This window comes from Penicillium hordei (assembly GCF_028827395.1).
Source record: "Penicillium hordei strain IBT 12815 chromosome Unknown utg000005l_segment0_segment0, whole genome shotgun sequence".
Taxonomy (NCBI): domain Eukaryota; kingdom Fungi; phylum Ascomycota; class Eurotiomycetes; order Eurotiales; family Aspergillaceae; genus Penicillium; species Penicillium hordei.
Genome location: NW_026623146.1, coordinates 3,673,266 through 3,693,889, shown reverse-complemented (window position 1 = coordinate 3,693,889; position 20,624 = coordinate 3,673,266). Strand labels below are relative to the sequence as shown.

The 20,624-nt window shown below is 49.1% G+C and overlaps 7 protein-coding genes across 7 annotated transcripts; 3 read left to right on the top strand and 4 right to left on the bottom strand.

The window, feature by feature from the left end:
• Positions 1-1,347: 1,347 nt before the first annotated feature.
• N7537_010236 (uncharacterized protein) lies at positions 1,348-1,787 on the bottom strand (the record flags this gene model as incomplete). Its single annotated transcript, XM_056901290.1, has 2 exons — positions 1,348-1,677; positions 1,761-1,787. The coding sequence occupies 2 exons, from the start codon at positions 1,785-1,787 to the stop codon at positions 1,348-1,350; spliced, it is 357 nt and encodes a 118-aa protein (XP_056749958.1).
• Positions 1,788-3,633: 1,846 nt separating this feature from the next.
• Positions 3,634-5,482, bottom strand: N7537_010235 (sugar porter family MFS transporter; the record flags this gene model as incomplete). Its single annotated transcript, XM_056901289.1, has 4 exons — positions 3,634-4,070; positions 4,130-4,390; positions 4,447-5,312; positions 5,364-5,482. 4 exons carry the CDS (start codon positions 5,480-5,482, stop codon positions 3,634-3,636), a joined length of 1,683 nt encoding a protein of 560 aa, XP_056749957.1.
• A 727-nt stretch (positions 5,483-6,209) lies between these two features.
• N7537_010234 (uncharacterized protein) lies at positions 6,210-6,794 on the top strand (the record flags this gene model as incomplete). Its single annotated transcript, XM_056901288.1, has 2 exons — positions 6,210-6,377; positions 6,453-6,794. The coding sequence occupies 2 exons, from the start codon at positions 6,210-6,212 to the stop codon at positions 6,792-6,794; spliced, it is 510 nt and encodes a 169-aa protein (XP_056749956.1).
• Positions 6,795-6,865: 71 nt separating this feature from the next.
• Positions 6,866-7,167, top strand: N7537_010233 (uncharacterized protein; the record flags this gene model as incomplete). The annotated part of the gene is made up of 3 exons (XM_056901287.1): positions 6,866-6,922; positions 6,971-7,010; positions 7,061-7,167. 3 exons carry the CDS (start codon positions 6,866-6,868, stop codon positions 7,165-7,167), a joined length of 204 nt encoding a protein of 67 aa, XP_056749955.1.
• Positions 7,168-7,449: 282 nt separating this feature from the next.
• Positions 7,450-8,919, bottom strand: N7537_010232 (putative C6 transcription factor; the record flags this gene model as incomplete). Its single annotated transcript, XM_056901286.1, has 1 exon — positions 7,450-8,919. One exon carries the CDS (start codon positions 8,917-8,919, stop codon positions 7,450-7,452), a length of 1,470 nt encoding a protein of 489 aa, XP_056749954.1.
• Positions 8,920-9,895: 976 nt separating this feature from the next.
• N7537_010231 (uncharacterized protein) lies at positions 9,896-11,119 on the bottom strand (the record flags this gene model as incomplete). Its single annotated transcript, XM_056901285.1, has 1 exon — positions 9,896-11,119. The coding sequence occupies one exon, from the start codon at positions 11,117-11,119 to the stop codon at positions 9,896-9,898; it is 1,224 nt and encodes a 407-aa protein (XP_056749953.1).
• A 1,158-nt stretch (positions 11,120-12,277) lies between these two features.
• N7537_010230 (uncharacterized protein) lies at positions 12,278-20,358 on the top strand (the record flags this gene model as incomplete). The annotated part of the gene is made up of 13 exons (XM_056901284.1): positions 12,278-12,822; positions 12,878-13,391; positions 13,454-14,129; positions 14,193-14,642; positions 14,698-16,856; positions 16,923-17,019; positions 17,069-17,094; positions 17,148-18,011; positions 18,068-18,349; positions 18,402-18,476; positions 18,537-18,877; positions 18,929-19,406; positions 19,474-20,358. The coding sequence occupies 13 exons, from the start codon at positions 12,278-12,280 to the stop codon at positions 20,356-20,358; spliced, it is 7,392 nt and encodes a 2,463-aa protein (XP_056749952.1).
• Between the last annotated feature and the right edge of the window lie 266 nt (positions 20,359-20,624).

The window sequence follows — 20,624 nt, the reverse complement described above, 5'->3', positions numbered from 1 at the left end:
GTGTGCCACCGGGACATAATTCTCTCATTGGATGATCCATGGAGCCTGGCAGCACTTTACGCAGTTATCTCCTCTCACTTCCACAAAGGTTTTCAGGTTCTGAGGTTAGGAGTCTCATTATCAAATATTATATAAAGAAAAATGTTTTTTACAGCCTTCATGTATATATATGACCGACATTTCAAAAGACGTCTAAAAAGAAAAAGGCACTATAAGGCCATATAAACAGCCAACCATTCTAATTGTATCCACTTTACCTACAAATAAAAGAGAAATTGAAATTGGCATATAGCTTCAAGGTTTTAAGGTGATAAAGGGCGGCCAGGTCATATCCAGTCGCCCGTGCTGTGTAGGGCGAGCACCAATGGGGATGAGCCGAAGAGGCGACGGTGGGCGATTGTGGCAGGGTGGTTATTGATATGGTATAGACTTGAACGGTTTGGTGTTCAAAGGTATTATTATTCGTAGTGATCAAATGTTTCTATTTCTACTGAAAATAGGAAATGGAACTGCTGAGACTTTGTTGATATTCTAGATTGATTTTCTCCACACCTTGACCAAATACAAGTTTTGCTAATCTTGGTAGTTGATGAGGTCTCACTTTTCCCGATATATCCCATTTCCCACCAGCACCCCTCTGAGAAATATGGTTTCGTCGTAGTTGCATATGAAGCCGAATACACATGCAAGCCCAGGAGGTCATGCCATAGGTTTTGTGGTAACAGTATCGCCTTTGTTGCCTCCTATACGCCAAATGATCGGGCAATCCAGTGTATTCGGCTCGCATCAATTGTTATTCTTGGGGAATAATGTACCGGGTTAGACATAATTAGAGTCAGCCGACCGTGAAAAAATATCGGTTCCTTATCCCATTGAAGCCGCTGCGGTGCAAGATCTTCCATGAAGCCGGATATCGAAATTCCACACAGAATACAGAGATTGCACCTGGTGTTCCGCATGACCTTTGATAGATGGACGATATCCAAGCGTAAGTTGAAGATTCGTAGAGCTCCCACGTACTTGGATTAAAAGAGTCGTTTTGAAGAAAAACATGTGGGACAGTCTGAACTGCGATGCGCATCTTTATCCCCAAATTCGTGACCACAAAGCAATAGTCAGAGAGCGGATTGACTATTATTCATTCGTCCCTCCCATAGATGCTCTGCCATAGCCGTGGTGAGCGATTCACTGGTTATGTGCTATCCCTCGATTGGACTTGGAGTATTTGTGACAGAATCTGTGCATGATGGCAGTAGCCTGACTGCGACGCTCCCAAGTGGGCCCGCCATATTCATGTACCTGTCCCTCGGTATTCTGCGCTGGGAACTAGTGGACATGACGCAGAATTCACCCGACTTCTCGTTGAAAATGGCTCTGTAGGCCATTCTCATCCCCGATTTGCACGGTATCGTCACGAAAACCGTATATGTCGGTAACTTGGGCTAAGTGGGGGCCAGGAAGCGAGTGGGCGCGACGGTGGGACTTGACAAAGTTGTCAAAGGACGCGACCAGGTGGCGAACACAAGCCGCCACGCCGTCGATCAGAGAGCATGAACTCGGACGCCTCGTATCCTCGTTCTCGGGGCCAAAGCCGCTATCCCAGTTACTCCCGAATTCTTCAGCCCAGGACAAGCAGGCCAGGAGCTCGTATCGGTTACCCTCGACCCCCTCTGGGACCTAAGCGTTGTTAGCATGAACCGGCATTAAAATATGACAGCGACATTGACGAAGGCGTACCGTATCGCAAGGCTTGTGCAAACCGTTACAACGCCAACAGTTCTTTCCATCATGTGTCTTGGCGTATCAACAGACGGAAAAGGGACGCAAAGACACCGGGTCGCTCTCTGCCCACTCACGAACCGAGACTCGTAGGCAGGTCATGCACCAAGTCAATCTACGAAGGACAGGCCTTCGAACTTTGTGGGGGGAACTCTCCAACGATATTTGTAGACCAGCATGAATTGTGTTTGTAGAATCCAATCTTGTGATCAATCCTTCTATTCGAAATTGTCTTGCTTTCCTCAACTGAGATGAGAGGCGTACTCATGAAAATAGCACAAAGGCATGAAATTGGCCGTACGAGATAAGACAAATCGCATTGAAATTGTTGGAGGAGTCAATCCAGAATGTTGGCTGGAGACATCGGAAGTTTGATTTCTTGTCAAACCACACAATGACAACTCAAAGGTTCCCGGTCATATATGAGCCCCGTTCAAGCCAGCCTAGCTATTGTTCCGGTTTGATGGCTCGGATTGCACAAGTCACCTCTCAGCTAACTCCTGGCCAGACTCGATGTTGCACCAGGGAGAAATCCTTTAACAAGAGCGATATGGCGCAACTGCCGAGCAGTCCAGCAAAATCGGGCTGCTTGGGGTCGGAAAGCCAGATAAAGAGAATTGGAAAGATGAGAAAGGATAGGGCAGGGGTTTTGAGTGACGCAGATCTGATTGAGTTGCACTCCAGCAGATATATTGGATGGATGTTGGCGTAAAATTATACCGGGGGAGTGCAAAAAGGAAGCCGAAGACAAGCTGAAAAAGCCTTGGGTTATATATCTGGCGTTCATTCGACAATATAGTGGAAAGACGAAGCTCAATATCCTTGTCGTGCTCTCCAATCTTTTACACAATTTCAAAGACAGGGAGATGGACAAATAATAGACACAAAGTCTAGGGTCCGCAACCAGATTCCCTGCGTCAGTCACCGAAACAAAAGTTGTTTGAGGGAGACGTGAGAATTGAAGTTTTGAAAAGTGCTCGAGGCCGTCTCAGTCGCTCTGTTGACTCATGTTTGCCCAAGCACATTCTGCGGATTGGTGCTTAAGAATATTTCAGCCTCCAATACACCGTAGAGATGTGTCTCCCACGGCAGATATGATGGTTTCTTGATGAGTTGGATTAGCCCCTCTTCGTCGGCCCTTACAGCTTTCTCATGGTACCAACCTTTGATCCGTATGGGTATTACACCCTTCCATGAGTCGTAAAAGTCCATGTCACACACCAGAAATCTCCACGACTACCCCTGGTTGTCCGGCAATCTTGGAAGTCGCACGTCACAGTTGAAACATCCCAAAGTTGTGATAGGAGAAGGACATGAGATTTACCACGCGCTCGGAGACGGCGTTTTGGACTTGGGGAGATCCAAGGAATTGTCGTAAATGAGCACCCCGGGTGAACGTCCCGGCCCTAGAGGTGTAGGGTTCGCGTTTCCTCCTTCCCATCAAGACGAACATATATAACCTCTCCAGCCATTTCTGAGGCACCCATTTCTGAGGCACTCATTTCTTGGGTTCTTTGCGTGAACCTCATCATTCCATCGAGTTGGTCATTGTGGACCAGTGGTGGGGGAGAGTAGAGAAGAAAGGACAAGGGGAGGGGGAGGATAGTAGGAATGAAGAGAGAAGGAATAGGAAAAGGAAGAATAAACGGGGAAGGGCGGGGTTTTATAGGACTTTTATCAACTTCTGGAAGGTTCCAACCTGGAACTAGATGGCTGTGCTGGGTCATTGTGCGCCAAACAAAGCGTCCGACAAACCGTATCCAAGCGGATTTACACATGCAAGAATTAACTTCGTAAACGTTGAATTATAAACTAAATGCGATATTGAGCAACAGCCCATTTTCTAGAACTCGCTCAAACGTTCTCAATATACTGCGACCTCTCATTTTTCTCGAGATCACCACCATTGCCCGACATACGCTCAAGGAACGAAGTCAAACCCACATCGCGCTGCGCTTCACGGAGAAGTTCGGCATCCTGCTCACCAGCATTACTCTTGAAAACACGGTCCATATCTTCCAGAGATGCGCCCTTGGTTTCAGGTAGGAAGATCCAAACCCAGACGATGCCGCAGGCGAGGAAACCAGCGAAGAAGATATAGGTACCCCATTCCCAGTTTTGGAGCATAGGGGGAACGAAGAAAGCAATAGCAAAGTTGTTAATCCAGTTACTGAAAGCCCCGATGGAGGCACCCTTTGCGCGAATGGAAAGCGGGAATATCTCAGAAACCAGGGTCCATGAGACGGGGCCCCAGGTGGCACCGAAGCCAGCAATATACAGCCAGATCAAAGCTGGAACGGATAAGTTAGAGATTGGAATCATAACGTTTAGATATAGGTATGGTACTCACCAACTGCGGTCCAGCCGGCTGCTACATGGCTAGGCCAGTCGTGTTGGAACTTGGCCACAATCACGCCGACGATGACCATGCTAAGGAGCATAACAATTGATCCACCCAGAAGCATGGGCTTGCGGCCAAACTTATCAATGACCAACATTCCGGGGATGGTACTGATGAGGAAAACAACACCGGTCACACCGGTTGCCAGAAGAGCAATGGTTCCCCCAGTAAGTCCGAGGCTGAGGAAGACGTTGGAGGCGTAGTAAATAACTAATGGTGAATGGTTAGCCAGGCATTCCCAATATCTCTCAAACAAGTCAACTTACTCGCATCAACACCGCTCCACTGCTGGAAGAACATAACCAACCATGCAATGCAAACACGCTTGAAGTTATCCATCGAGCGGAAGCAGTTGGTATACTGCGCGATCTGGTTCATGAAGACACTCTTCTTCTCTTTATCGGCAAGTCTAGGCGACGCCTTAGCAAACGCCCGCTCCTCAAACACAGCCTCAGCCTTAATTTCGAGGTACTCCATCTGCACAAGCTCATGATCAACAGTGAGCTTCCGCATCCAAGCAATAGTATCCTGCGCCTCTTGGTCGCGACCCTGCTTAACCAGCCAGCGGGGCGAGAAAGGCATAAACCAAATACCACACGCCAGCGCAACGGCAGGAATACCCTGAATGATAGAAGGCAGACGCCAAGCAAGATCAGACTGCGTTGCTCCCGTACCGCCGATATTGTTACTACCATATCCAACCCAGAACGAAATCATGATTCCGAGAATAGTAGCGAACTGGTAAAATGAGACGAGCAGACCACGCATTTCAGGTGCTGCCAGTTCGGCGTTATACAGAGGCCCCACACCACTGAACAAGCCGACGCCAAGGCCGGTGAAGAATCGGCCCGCGTACAGCAGGGACGGGTTGCCGGCAGTCGCGCCGATGTACAGATAGCTGCCGAGAATGACCCAGCAGCAGGCGAAGAACATTGTGTATTTGCGGGAGTAGACTTCTCCGAGGATACCGGCTGACAGGGAGCCGACGATACCGCCCAATTGGAGGACGGAGGTTAGCCAGCCTGTTGCGGTGGAGGAAGCTACTACTGTTGGGAAGTTCTCTGTGAAGCGGGTCATGACCAGGGACTGGCCGAGGACACCTTGTTGGTAGCCATATTCAAAACCACCGAATCTGAGAGTTGTGAGAATTGAGTTTGTGGATTTGAAGAGAGGGGATTCTTACGAGGCGAAGAAGGCAATGGCTAGCACTTTAGGGTTGTCGAATATTGACTGCCACATGGATTTCTTCGCGAGTTGAACGCGTGGGGTGGATTCCACCTCGGTGGATGATCGAATTGTCATGTTGGGCAATATTAGAGAAGGGGAATTTCCAAAGTAGCACTAGGAGATGAAATCTGGGGAATTGAGAACATGGGGGAAGAAGGTCTTAATATATACGTCCATTTTTGGATTGCATTGAATGGAATTGGTTTAGTTCTGTCATAGTCCGAGTGGCACCACGTGCAAAGAAGAAAAAAAGGCTCAAACCCCATAGAACCTCTCCAGTTTCTCGGAATTTTCATGGGCTAATATCCCCCGGATCCCCAAATTTCGTCGTTTTGTGGAGGCAAAATGGTGGAGAAACTGGCCCGCTAAACCCTTTTAGGGGTACGTAGCCTCCAATCTCCCAGAATGGCCCCGACGGTGGAGACGGGAAGGAAGTGGACATTTCGGGTTGAATCGGTTTCCTATTTTGTCTTTCGGTCCCTGCACGGCCTAGCCCGACTTGGGATCTAACTTGGTCTCGGGTAAAACCTAAGTGTGGAGGGGTGACCCGTTCCGTTTGGGGAAAACAGAGCCACCGGTGTTCGCTTAGGTTGAGTTATTGACATCAAAACATCCATGGATGTTCTGAGTGTTCAAGGTGGTATTTAGGACCACTCATTCTTGGGGTACTCTGTCCAAGTAGCAAAGCCAGGTGAAGATGTTTCGGACAATTGAATTGAGTAGATAGGTGCTCTATACAATATACGTACTGAATATCATTTCCTCCTTGGCCCTGCAAAGCATTGCTCCACGTCGATCTGCTATGCAGCTAATGCTCCCTTTCGTCACAAACGGTCTTGCGGTACAGATTACCCCACGTCCGGATAAACACTATGCTATCATGGGCAGTGATTGGTTTACGGCTAAATTCATGCCGTGGGTGATAGCTCTATTTAGCGATGTGAAGTTCTGGGGTTGGTCGCTGGGAGATGTTATTAACCTAAATAGATCATCTCGATAACGTGCAATGACGGAATCCCGATGAAACCCCACATACAGTCTACAGCTGGCAGCTCCAAACGGCGCTTCACACGGTCGCGACTTTCCAAGACTCAAATATATGCACCATTCCAGTTTACCCGGGCGCAACATGGCCGCTGATCAACACGCGCACAACCGTTTCCAGGCACAGGACATGATACACGCCGAGCTGCCCTGGGAGGGGGTATTAGTGCCAGAGAATAAAACTTTGGAACCCGCGGGCAATGACCCGACTTCGGGCAGCTTTGAAGCAAGGCTTCCCGACAGGCCGACCGAAGAACTCGCCTGCGGCAGCGAACGAAATGGTGCAGATGGCCCACAAGTATCCCGTGCAGGTATCCATCTACCCCGCTGGGGCATTGACTGATATCGCGCTTGCCATGCGCATGGATCCGTAATTTGCGTCACTTGCCAAGGACCTCGTGATTATAGGTGGATATGTTGATTTGCATCTGCCGGCTGACTGTCAAGTCAGATTTGAGTCATTCTGTTGTGGTTTTATTGCCTATCAATGCCTCAATACATCAATGAATCTCATGATAGACCACGAAGGAAGCCTCAGAGATCGACCTGACAGCCGCACGTGAATATTTTATATGGCAGCCGCAACTTGGGAAAGTCCATGCATACCAGAAGGTGCTTGCGCCCCGGGTATTCGGAAGGTGAATTTTGTGTTTGAAGTTGATGTTAAGAAGCTCAAGCACGGCATCATGCATTCTCTGCAGTATCCCAAAACTTGAGCGAATTTCAAGTACGACCGGTCAATTGGGTTTCGTTGGGCAGATCTTTTTTTGCGTTGCAGGTACTTTGAACTGACCGAAACCCCGAGCGGGGCCTCGGATTGTTGTGTAGATCGTTTGCAATGTATACCACCAATTGCATCTTTGTGTGACCTCTCTTTCGCATGTCGTTTGCCGGTCGTTGAACTGCGGTCCGAACATCGTAGGGTCACAATTACGTCGGAGCAAATGCAAGATACTGAACCGTAACAGGATTGGAACTGTATCATTCGAACCAGGACCTCAAATCACACCCGAAATCTCCCCCGGTTCATACCCCCAAGCTCTCTCGAGATCCTTGAGTCGCCACAAAGCACCCCATCCAGTCGTGCGCTCAATAATCTTGAACAGCTTTGCAACTTCAACATGCTCACTATGATGGCTAAGTAACTTCCCGGCAATGTAAAGCGGCTGAATAGCATTAATCAGATTCCCGCTATGAGGATTCGTCAACGAAATCCCACATACCCTGCGAGCATGCCAGATAGCCGAAAAATGCGGCTTGGCAGGAGGCGACCCCCTCTCAACAGGCCTCATATCAAGCATCATAATAGACGCAGCATGATACAACTGGTTCCCAGAAATAGCCGCCCAATGTGCAAACAGAATCTCCGGAAAGGTCTGTCCGCTACCCATCCCCGTAGTCTTAATAGGCAACATAGAAGGCGGGCGTTGTTCAAGCCAGTACTGAAGCTCCTCCCAAAGCCGACTCCACTGTTCTGAGAAAGGGCGCGTGTCATCAGACGCCTCACCCAATTCCAAGAATCGCGTTCGACGGCAACAGAGGTCGCAAGCCTTCGCGCATAGGTAAACCGCCCAATTAGCATGCATATCAGCGGACACATGACCCCTTTCGCAGAACGAATCGCGGATAATATCCTCCTGCGCCTCCTTCGAAGAAGCTTGCGGCATAGCGGGGACCCATTTTTCCAGTGGGAGGACTGTACTCTCAACACCGTTGGAGATGATCGCGCCGCACAGCTCCATGCGCGCATAACACCAGAACACGGCTTGCAGATGTCCGCCTGAGAGTCCGTTCACGTTGAAAGAGTCGAAGAGCGCGGCGCAGCCCTCGACATGCCGTCGCCAGTCGCGCGGACTAACGGACATTAATTCCATCACGGCGAGGATGCATACTGTCACGAGCACGTTGGGGTCCTTTGCTTGGAGCAATGGTGCCAGGAGGCGGATGGACTCTTGGTACAGCTCCAGACTGTCGTAGGCCTTGTCCAGGCAGGCTTTTCGCTCTGTTTGCCGTGCGGAGAACGCGAGGATTGCGTAGAACAGGGCGGGTGACCCTTGAGCTAGGATTGGAATGTGGACACCAAAATGGCGCGCCTCGTCAAATTTATCGAGGTACGGCGCGCATTCTGTAATCCAATTTTTCAGATAAAAGATTAGTCTGATTTTTGGGATTGAGATGACCCGCGTGAAGTCTAGGCTTTGGCGTGGGAGTTGGGGCTGAGGTCCATCTGTTGGTTCTAGGGGAGCCGGGGTTGTGTAGTTTGCTGGCTCGAGGCTTGCTACTGCGGAAAAAAGTACGCAGCGGAGTTCTTCTTGCAATTCGAGGAATCTGGGGTTGGCGGCGTAGTCGTCTGCGCTGGAGAATGTTCCCGGCGATAAGAAGGCCTCTTCTTCGATAAGCGGGGTGGCGCTGTTAAGGGTGTCTGGCATTCTTGATTCAGGACGTAATGGGGGAACTGGTTCCTCCATGTTGAATGTTTATGGTCGGTGCCTAGAAAGTCTGGGGATTTCTGGGGTAGGAGGAAAAAGAAAATGGGCGGAGACATTCGGCAATGTCCGAAGCAAAATGCCAGCCTTAGAAAGCTCAGGATGGAGAAGCCACTTAGTCACGGAAACGTTCGGCTCCGTTTATTTGGGGTTTTACATAGATCTTTCTTCTAATTTCTTCCGTTTTTGTTGAAGAGGAGGCCGTATGATATGTATTATGTTCGGGTGGTCAAATATATATCCGAGTCGGGGTGCAGACCTATAAAAAGATTTCTAATTTCTTTATAAACTTAGACTCTCCAAGCTAAAATATCCAGTCTTTAACTTTGGATAATTAAGAGAGTCTCAGTTTATCAAGGGCAATAATTGACAGCCCCCACGTCGCCGTTCCACTCAAAATGCACCACATCTACAATCTGCCTCAGTGTTGTCAGGTCTAACAAACTCCGGGTAGCATCAGCAAGCCATGGGATATGTCTCTCTAGAGATCCTTGAATACTGCTCCTCGGTCACTTCCTGATCTATCCTAAGCGACGCACTCATAACACCATGAAAAGCAGCAACATCGATATGCCGATGCACCCCAAGTCCCGTCATGCGACTTCCATAGATACCATCCGGTTGACGAGAGCGGTTGTGGTCGCGATAGTAATCAAGGGCTCGGTATTGCACGATATATGTGACTATACCCCCACTTATCACTATCCAAACCGTTTACAGAATTTAAACCATACCGGGGATTCTAAGTGGAAAGGGATGTATCATTTTCGGAACTATGGAGTACGGAAGCAATTCCTCTACGACGTAAAAAAGAATGTGTTGGAGCTCCGGGCAAGGCACCTTTTTGTCTACTTTCTTTCTCAGATGTATCCACCTTTACAAAATCATAGAACAGTATGAAATTGAGCCAGCTTTATTACTGTCCTTGCCCTAACAATTGACCATGAGCAGGTAGTCATCACCTCTCAAGAGATATTGGGATAGACCTTGTTTCTTGCCACACTGGCATTTCTAGCTTTTCCAGCAGAGTCTTAGCCAGCCGCTCGATACGAAGCTTAAAGAATATCTCTGGGTCATGATCACCAAGGTCAAGTCCCAACGGGCCCGCCACCTCCTTCAGGTGAGCGGAACGCGTACATTCGATCTTCCAGTCCCGTGCAAATTGTTGGATCATGGTGTAAAACTCAGGAGCCGTAACATCTCCGTGGTCAATACCGGCCTTTCGTACCTGATCCTCCACTCCCTCTGGCGCGTAGTGGCGCATCCGCTTTAGCAATTCTCCAATCGATCGGGAGATATACAGGTCGGCGCTGGCGTGGACTACACCCGTTGTTCCTTGGGCAATATGAGCCAGGCAAGTTCTCGCCACAAGATCAACTGGGATCTCATTGCAGGCTGCGTGTGAAGGGAGGTTTGGCTCAAGCTTCAAAGGCCCGTACTCCGAGTCTCCTAGGAGTATCTGGAGGAAGGAGTGTACCGGTATAGCACCATCACTTCCATAGAGTGGGTAGGGCTCCGTAATAGCTGGTGATATGAGGCAGGGTCGCACAATGAGGATAGGTAATTTGTAGTCACCACTTAGAAGCAAGCATTCTGCCAGATGTTTGGCCAAGGAATAGGGAGCCGCGAATTGTTTTGTATAGGATGATTTCCCTGTGACGAGAATCTTCCCTAGTTCCTCAAAGGGGTCTTCGTATAGAGGGTATATTTGCTCTTTGACAACGCCGTCGGGGAGAAAACTGGAGACATACGTAGTTGAAATGTGTAGGAAGCGCTGCAGCTGTGTGAAACTGCCTAGAAGAGAGGCCAGTGTCAGATGACCAGTGCAATTGACTGGTATAGTTTCTGCGAGGTCTCGAGATAACGCAATGTCACCAGCAGCATTGATCACTACCGTGGTCTCATTTTGTAGGCGTGATAGGTTGTCTGGTGAGAGACCGAGATTAGGCTGGGTCATGTCACCGAGGAAGAATTGGATCTTGCAAGTGGCGATAACATCCTCAACTTGCTCTGGCATCGATTGCTCCCATGATTCGATTGCCTTTTGGACGGATCCTCTAACTAGGACGAATATTTTGGCAATCGGAAGTTGCATGGCTAACTTGTATAAGAGACAGCCGCCAAGATTTCCAGTTGCCCCTGTAAGGAAGACGACTTGTCCTCGAAACCATTCGCTGTCCATGTTGATTGATAGTTGTTTGCTGGTCCTGGGTCGGAATCCGAGAGTATTTTCACAACAAGGAATGGGCTGGGCTAACAACTTCCCTTTGACAAGTAGGCAAAGTACCTGGGTACAAGTACTATTAGACTAGAATTATACCCAAATATCACCCACAGTCACCTCTAATAAGGTTTCAAAGCCAAATTCTAACAGTTAGGGGTAATATATTATTCTCTTACCTTTGGGCCACATTTCTCGTTGAAGGCGCCGGCAATGTCGGCATAGAATCGAGTTGAAACAAATGATCGAGACCCCCTCAGTGCGTCTAGTTCCGAATAACGGAATGCAACAGCCTAATCGGCTAGAAAGATTATGCCTCAACGGACATCGGGTTGTACTCGACCATAAGTCAGAGTATATCTAGCCCGAGTTACCTTTGCTTGCCACATCAGAGGTCCAATAGCTAGATGGGGGCAGGTTACCCTTAAAAGCCGGAGGGTAGGAGATTGCGTTGGACATCCGGAGGGTTGTAAGCTCCTTTGAGCCGAGCTTTCCTTCTGATTGTTCTAGCCTTCGTAGCACCAGATCTTAATGATGATAAACCACTACCTGATGTGCTGATATACGCTATGATGACGCCACGCTATGCTTTGTGATGTAAGGGAAAGGTCTCCAACAAGAAACTCACCTCTAATGAGCCCAGTTATCTGTCACTTTGATGCATGTATTTTACATACTTGCTTCAATGTGGGGATCAAAATCATGATAGGATTTCGGTGATTAGTTGTGTTGCAGTCACACATACGAGTCTACGTTAGAGTAGTGTTGAACAATATCGAGTAAGTAATGCTTTCCGGGGCTAAGCTAGCACTACATACGCATTTCCACTCTTTGTAGTGCCCGGCAATACGACCGCGGAACTATTTAGGTCCATACTAATCCTCCGGTAGCGGAGGATACCGGAGGAAATGTGTTTCTTGTATCTTGCAGAACCAGATATGTAGGTACATATTATGTGTGGATTTGGCCTAAACGCCAAATTAACCTGCATTTTTTTCGATACTCACAAGGCTATACATTGTAATATCAGAGCTCAAAGCCTAGTTCAACATTTCATTTGTTTTCTCTGCTCTGCAGCCATCTTGATCCAGTCTCAAACTATCCATCATTCGACCAAAAATGAACTCAACAACTGGACAAGGACAATCACGATGCAGAAACCACGAGGAGGATTTTGGGGAGCCAATTGCCGTCATTGGTATGGCAATGCGGCTACCAGGCGGCGTTCGATCTGGAGATGAATTTTGGCAAATGCTTGTGCAGAAACGAGATGGCTTTTGTGAAGCGCCTCCCTCGCGCTGTTCCAGAGAGGCGTCTAGCAACCCCGATTGTGGGGATCTGAGCGAAACGAAAAAAGGATTCTTTTTGCAAGAAGATCCAGCTTGTTTTGACGCTGCTTTCTTTTCTGTTCCTCCCCACGAGGCGGCGCGCCTGGACCCACAGCAACGGCTCTTGCTAGAGGTGGTTTGGGAATGCCTGGAGAACGCGGGGGAGACCAAGTGGCGCGGTGAGAAAATTGGTTGCTTTGTTGGTGTTTTTGGGGAAGATTGGCTAGAGATATCGCATAAAGACCCCCAGCATCTGAGTCAGATATATCCCATCGCCACCGGTGGTTTCGCGCTAGCAAACCAAGTGTCTTATCGGTTTGATCTTCTGGGTCCGAGGTGAGTGCGGTCCGCTGTCTTTATGCCAAAAAGGTAAAGCTCTGACCTCTTCAAGCATGACCATCCAAACAGCTTGCTCTTCGTCGCTGGTTTGCCTGCACGAGGCCTGCCAAGCGCTTAGGTCCGGAGAGTGCTCAACAGCTCTAGTGGGCGGGACAAGCCTTATATGGAGTCCAACCATGACCGATGCCATGACTAAGAATATGGTTCTATCACCAAGTGGTATCTCTCATACCTTCGATGCTGAGGCAGATGGCTATGGTCGTGGTGAAGGGATCAACTGCATATATCTCAAACCATTGCGGGACGCGCTTCGTGACAATGACGCTATCCGCGCCGTCATCCGCTCCACAGTGGCCAACCACGACGGCAAGACTCCTAACTTTTCTCAACCATGTCCTGTATCCCAAGAGAAGTTGATACGGCATGCGTACCAAGTTGCGAGGATTGATGCAATCCACGAAACCCCTGTCTTTGAATGCCATGGGACTGGAACAGCTGTCGGCGATGTTATCGAAGCATCGGCTGTTGCAAAGGTGACCCAAGGAGAAGCAACATATATCACTGCGGTTAGTATTCTCTATTTGCAGAACTGTCTACATCAAACATTATCACTTATGTTGTACATCAGGTCAAACCAAATGTCGGTCACTCTGAGGGTGCCTCGGGCATCACCAGCATTATCAAATCCATTTTATCACTGGAACACAAGACCATCGCACCCAATATCCATTTCAAAACGCCAAATCCACAAATTCCATTCAGAGAGGCAAATCTCCATGTCCCCTTAGAACCGACTCCGTGGCCTGCTGGCAGGCCCGAAAGGATCAGCGTGAATTCGTTTGGTATTGGAGGGTCCAATGCCCACGCTATTCTAGAGTCCACCTCTACGATATTGCCAAAGTCTCGAAACGCATCACTTGAACCTTCCAATCCACAGCTCTTAGTCCTGTCTGCGCACACTGCAGATACTCTTCGCGAGCGCATTGGCCAGATCACCGACATTGTAAAGAATCGCACAATCTCCCTGCATGATCTTTCCTACACTTTGAGTGCGAGAAGATCACATCTTTCTCACCGGGCTTTCGCCGTGTTGCAGCCAAGTAACCCCATTATAGATGATGCGGCATTTTCTATATCTAACACCAGCTCCCCAAATGTCATCTTTGTGTTCACAGGCCAGGGAGCTCAATGGCCTGGAATGGGGCTAAGGCTTTTGTCTACCTTTGCAACATTCAAGGAGAATATCAAAAGGATGGATGAAGTACTGCAACAGCTACCTGACGCCCCGAATTGGTTGTTATATGGTCAGACTGAAGGCCTATCCCTCAATTTACAAGAATCAATTGACTAACTTACGTGCTTGCCAGATGAACTAAGCCAAGATAGTTCAATCTCACGGATCCATGAAGCCGAGTTCTCTCAGCCTCTCTGTGTTGCGCTTCAAATCGGCCTGGTAAACATTCTTCGGGACTGGGGAATCGAACCATCCACAGTTGTCGGGCATTCCAGCGGAGAGATTGTGGCCGCGTACGCTGCCAGAGCCATTTCGATGAGAACTGCTATCGTTATAGCATATTATCGAGGCAAAGTCGCAAAACCGCTGGAAGGCTTGGGCGCTATGGTGGCAGTGGGCCTTTCCCCGGACGAAGTTTTACCATACTTGACACCTGGAGTGGTTGTCGCCTGCCACAATAGTCCGAACAGTGTCACCCTATCAGGAGATAACGTCTCGGTTGACCATGGGATCAAAAGCATCAAGATGGCAAATTCAGATACACTGTGCCGGCGACTTACGGTTAAAATTGCTTACCATTCTGGTAAATCCTCCCCTGGCGCCCTTATCTGGTACTCTTGCGCTTACACTATATGCAGACCATATGAAAGAGATTGGCTCTGAATACGAAGATTGTATCTCTAGCCATATTGAACAGGGGCAGGAAATGCTTCCTTTCTGTTCTAGTGTGACTGGTGACACGATCACCGACCCTCGCAAACTAGACGCATCATACTGGCGACGGAATCTGGAATCGCCCGTACTATTCACCGAGGCTATCCAGAATCTACCTGTTAGTGGAACCCCAGTCTTCCTAGAAGTTGGGCCACATTCGGCCCTCGCCGCCCCTCTGCGGCAAATCTTCCGAACTCTTTCTGCGAGGTCACCAGCCTATATCCCCACCTTATTCAGGTATGACGAGGATGTCCAAAGCCAGTTACTCCGAACAGCGGGACAGGCTTATGCCAGTGGCATGGGAGTCAATCTGTCAAGTATAATCGGGCCGGGGAACATTTTGACAGCCCTTCCTCCATATCCTTGGCAGCATGATCGCCCTTACTGGAGTGAGAGCCGACTTAGTAGGGAGTGGAGGCAGCGCAAGTTTCCACATCATGAAATTCTCGGCTCGCGGGTCGTCGATACGACCAATCATGAGCCTTCTTGGCGCAATTTAGTCACGTTGGACAATGTGCCCTGGCTTTTGGATCATGTAATTCAAGGAGCCGTTGCATTCCCTGGGGCTGGATTTGTTGCTATGGCTGGCGAGGCAGTCCAGCAGCTACATCCTGACCACGATAGTTATTCAGTGCGTAATACGACATTTATAACGCCACTGCTATTCCAGGAGAGAGACCAGATCGAGATTATCACTAGTCTCAGTCCGGTTGAAGTAGCTGACAGAGTCCCATCCGGCTGGTACGGTTTCAAAGTCATGGCCAATGACGGAGAACAATGGACATTGCATTGCCAAGGTCAAGTAAGAGCTGGGTCTGATCATCCCCCAGAGCCATTCCCTATCCCTTCATATAAGCGATCTGTGCCATCTGAGGGTTTATACCGTGTGCTACAAAGGAGCGGAATAGACTACGGTACTCAGTTCCAGGGTCTAGAGCAGATTACAGCTGATCCCACCGGGCCGAGGGCAACTGCGACTGTTCTGGGTAACCGTGAACTGCCTGGGAGCAAGTATGCGCTGCATCCCACGGCAATTGATCAATGTCTCCAACTTATGGGTGTGGCCTGTTCTCAGGGCTTGCTACGGCATCTCACAACAATTTACGTTCCGGCTATGGTAGATTATTTGTTTGTCGGAACCGGAGGTCCACCTATGCTAGCAACCGCCCGAACCAAGAGCGGCACAAGAGATGGCCAACTGGGCGATGCCATTGCGATGCTTGGTGATCGAGTAGTGCTTTCCATTCAAGGAGCCTACCTGTTCGCATTGGAACATGATAATATAGATTCTGGAACTGGACTTACGGGCTCGCTAAGCCATCTTGAGTGGAAATCGGACATTGATTTCTTGCCGTCAGCAGCACTTCTGTCCACACCACAAGAGTATACCTCGCAGGCCATGAATATTAAAGCCTTGGGCCAGCTATCCGCGCTTTTTGTTCTGGAGACGGCGAATCAAATTCGAGATGTCAACCCAACATCATCACACTTTGCAAAATGGAAGAAATTCATCCTGGATGCAACTTTGAAGATAAAAACAAGCGGACAGCAGTCCATTTACCCAGAGTCGCCTCGGTGGGCATTGCTAAGTTCTGCAGAGAGGCAGGAAATTATACGGAACGTGTCAGCAGAGACCAAATTCACCTTTGATGCTCCACTTGCAGATTGTCTACAGGTCGTCTTCGGTAGCTGCACGGAATTTATATCTGGGGAAAGCAGCCCCTTGGAGGTCCTCATGAAAGACAACCTATTGCACCACTTCCATGCTGCGCATACACAATATGCCAGTTGGAACCCGTTTCTTCCGTTGGTTTGTCATTCCAACCCGGGCCTACGAATACTTGAGATCGGTGCAGGTACCGGCTCTGCAACTGCGATGGCTCTAGAGCTTCTTAAGTCCGCCAGTGGGGGGCGTATGTATAGTCAGTTTGTTTTTACTGATATCTCCTCGGGCTTCATGGCCGCGGCAACAGAGCGATTCGGTAATGAGCGAGGCATGGAATACAAAGTCCTTGATATTACCCTAGACCCCCTTGAACAAGGCTTTCACGCCCATAGCTTTGACTTGATCATCGCTTCCAATGTGAGTTTTGACTACAATGTCTCATTCCAACAGCGTTCAACTCATTTAACTTGCCTTCTACCCTAGGTTCTCCATGCTACACCCAGTCTTCACATCGCGCTGTGTCATGTGCATCGTCTCCTGAAGCCCACTGGTTACTTTTTACTTCATGAAATTAGCCCGGGTACGCCAACCCCCATCGAGGTTGGACGACTAAACTGACTAGGATACAGAAATCTTAATTGCAAATTTCACCATGGTAGGTGCCAGCCTTCTCTAGTCATAATATTTGTTTGCTTAGATATTTTACAGGGTGTATTTCCCGGCTGGTGGCTGGGAGAGGATGATGGCCGATCAAACCAGCCGTACATTTCACCCGAGCGATGGGATCGGGAGTTACGAGCTGCAGGTTTCACTGGAGCAGATGTAACGGCATATGATCAAAAGCCGCCTTATCATATCTCCGCCAGCATGTTGTCTCGACCGGTGGACAAGATCTCCATCCCTAACTATATCTGGCTATTAACAACCAATTCTACTCGGTGCCAGTGGGCGAGAGATGTTGAATCGCTGTTCCGCGGCCAAGGTTACACCACAAACTGGACTACCTTGCACGAAACACGACCCAAAGGCAAATTCATCGTATCTCTGCTGGACGTTGAGGGGTCCCTGATAGGTTCTCTGTCGAAGAATGACTATGAGGCTTTCCAATGCTACATAGAGCAAGCGCAAGAATGTCGAATCTTGTGGGTGACACAGTCAACCTCCCACACATGCTCAGATCCAATGTCTGGCTTCATCCATGGCCTCGCTCGCACCTTACGGGCGGAGCTGTTGCTTGATCTCTCAATTCTGGAGGTTCCCGCATGGGATGCGGCGAGCGCAAAAGCCGTAACCCAGGTTTGGGGGAAGATCCAAAGATCCCGGGCTCACTCCCTTCCCGATCCAGAGTATGAATTTGCATTACATGAAGGCCAGATTAAGGTCGGGCGGTACCATTGGACACCTCTCGTCGAGCAACTCGCAAGTCCACCTCGTTCAGATGCGTCCCGAAAGTTAACTCTCACGACATACGGGCTATTAGATACACTACACTGGGCTGAGAAGGAGGCGTCCTATGAGTTAAATGAGGGACAGGTTGAAGTTGAGATGGACTACGCAGGACTGAACTTTAAGGTATATTTTTATCATGCCAAGCTAATCTTGCATAGTTTGTTGATCAATATATCTAGGACATGATGGTGGCAATGGGATTCTTCGGAAACAAAGAAGACCTCGGGCTCGAAGGCAGCGGTATTGTGCTTCAAGTTGGACCTGGCGTGACAGATCTCATGGCGGGAGACCGTGTCGTCTTGATGCATTCTGGGGTTCTGGCCTCAAACGTTGTAGTGCCTCAAGAAGCTTGTATAAAGCTACCACAAGGGTTGTCAATGGCAGATGCTGCCACCATGTTAACAGCCTATGTCACTGTTCTCTACTCACTGCTTGATATTGGTGCTTTAAAGAGGGGCCAGGTGAGTCACTATTGCGTTCTTCATCTATTGATGTCAACTGATGTGAAGAAAGTCCGTGCTCATTCACTCCGCATGTGGCGGAGTCGGACTAGCTGCTCTTCAAGTATGCCAGGCCGTGGGTACCGAGGTCAGCGAACCTTCCCGTGGTTAATATTAATTATTTCAAGCTAATCATCAGTTAATATAGATATATGCCACGGTAGGCAACGATAAAAAAGTAGCCCATTTGATGGAACATTTCGACTTACCTCGAGAACGGATATTCAACTCTCGCAACACGTCCTTCCAACCGGACCTGATGCGTGCCACCGCTGGACGGGGAGTTGATGTAGTGCTCAATTCCTTGTCGGGTAACTTATTACACGCGTCATGGGAATGCGTTGCGAAGTTCGGACGGATGATTGAGCTGGGGAAACGTGACTTCATAAGTCATGGCATGCTTAATATGAGCCTGTTTGAAGCGAACCGAGCATTTTTCGGCGTTGACCTCGCTCAGGTTTGCAAGCAGACTCCGGGGATTCTCAAAAGGTTCGTCCTAAGTTGACCTCCAAGGAACAAGACCTAATTAACACATCACAGCACCCTGGAAACATTTTCAGACTGGTATCGCCAAGGGAAAATCGGACCTCTCCAACCCGTCAAAGTATTCGATGCAATTGATATAGTCGGTGCGTTCCGGTATATGCAGGCAGGAACTCACCTAGGCAAGATTTTGGTGCGTATGCCATCCTCCGTGGAGAGCTTGGCTCCTCCTGCTGTGAAAGAATTCCCGACATTCCGATCCGACGCCGCTTATCTTCTCATTGGTGGGCTCGGCGGTATTGGGCGATCCGTGTCAACGTGGATGGTCGAGCAGAATGCGCGAGAGCTCATCTTCCTCTCGCGGTCGGCTGGCAAATCCGAGCAGGACCAAGCATTTATTCGAGAACTTGAAGTACAAGGTTGCCAAGTTATCTGTGTGATAGGCAATGTGACGAATCTCGGAGATGTAAAGGAGGCTGTTGCCGCATGCAAGCGGCCCCTTGCTGGTATTCTCCAGATGGCAGTTGACCTAAATGTAGGGATTTCTCGCCCTTTCTCACCCTAACGCCTTGTCAAACACTAAAATCTCTAACATCGTATAGGATCGGCTCTTCCTGCAGATGAGCCACGAGGAATGGGTGGCCGCACTAGCACCCAAAGTCACCGGAACCTGGAACTTACATCATGTCACATCGCAACACTCGCTCGATTTCTTCGTCGTGTTCGGCTCAATTGCCGGGGTATGTGGTAACACTGGCCAGGCCAATTATGCCGCAGCAACTACATTTTTGGAGGCATTCACCCGGTATCGACGACAGCAGGGGCTTCCATCTTCTATCTTGCACCTCGGAGTGGTTGGAGACGTGGGTGCTGCAAGTCGCAACTCCCGATTCCTCCAGAGAGTACAATCAATTGCCCTGCATGTGCTCCATGAAGCCGAAGTGATTGATGCACTGGCTGCAGCGATCAAAACATCCCCAGTTAGTTCTAATTCAACCGGGGCAATGGCAATGGGACTCGCACACACGAGGCGCCGCGCAGATCTCCCCAAGGAAATCTTCCTCGGTGGACGCGACGCTCGATTTGCAATCTATCCCAACCTTGAATCTACCAGTGCTGGAATTGGCGGGGATCAATCCTCTCAGGCAAATGCGCTAAAGGTCCTCCTTGCTCAGATACAAGCAGATCCCTCCCTAACAAGCAAAAAGGAGACTGGGGTCGCCTTGATGAAGGAACTGGGCAGGTTCATCAACCACAATCTCACAGGGCAAGATCAGGACCAGGGACAAGATTTTACAGATGATATTGAGGCACTGGCCGGTATGGCAGTGGACTCTCTCATGGCTATAGAGGTTAGGAATTGGCTACGGAGGTCTCTGGGTGTGGAGATTCCTACGGTGGAAATCAACCGAGCAGGTACATTAGGAGGTTTGGTGAAGGTCGTGTTGAAGGGACTTGGGGAGAAATATGATCAGCGTGCTACCTAAGAGTTGCTGCAGGCCAGTTGCAATTAGATAGCTAGGCAAGATTCGAATATATCACCGTGTCAAATAGTCCGAACTTGGTCTCCTAGTCACGTCAACCCTAGACAAGTATGAAATTGATTGGCATGGTAAGTAGACATTTCGATGCACTCTATGCCGGTATGTTTATTCGAACGGTGTAAATGTTGTATATTTGGCACAATGTGAGGCGAGTAAGCAGCGGTATAAGGCTTAGTTCAACCCCCTTTTTTAGGGCTTATACACGCCCA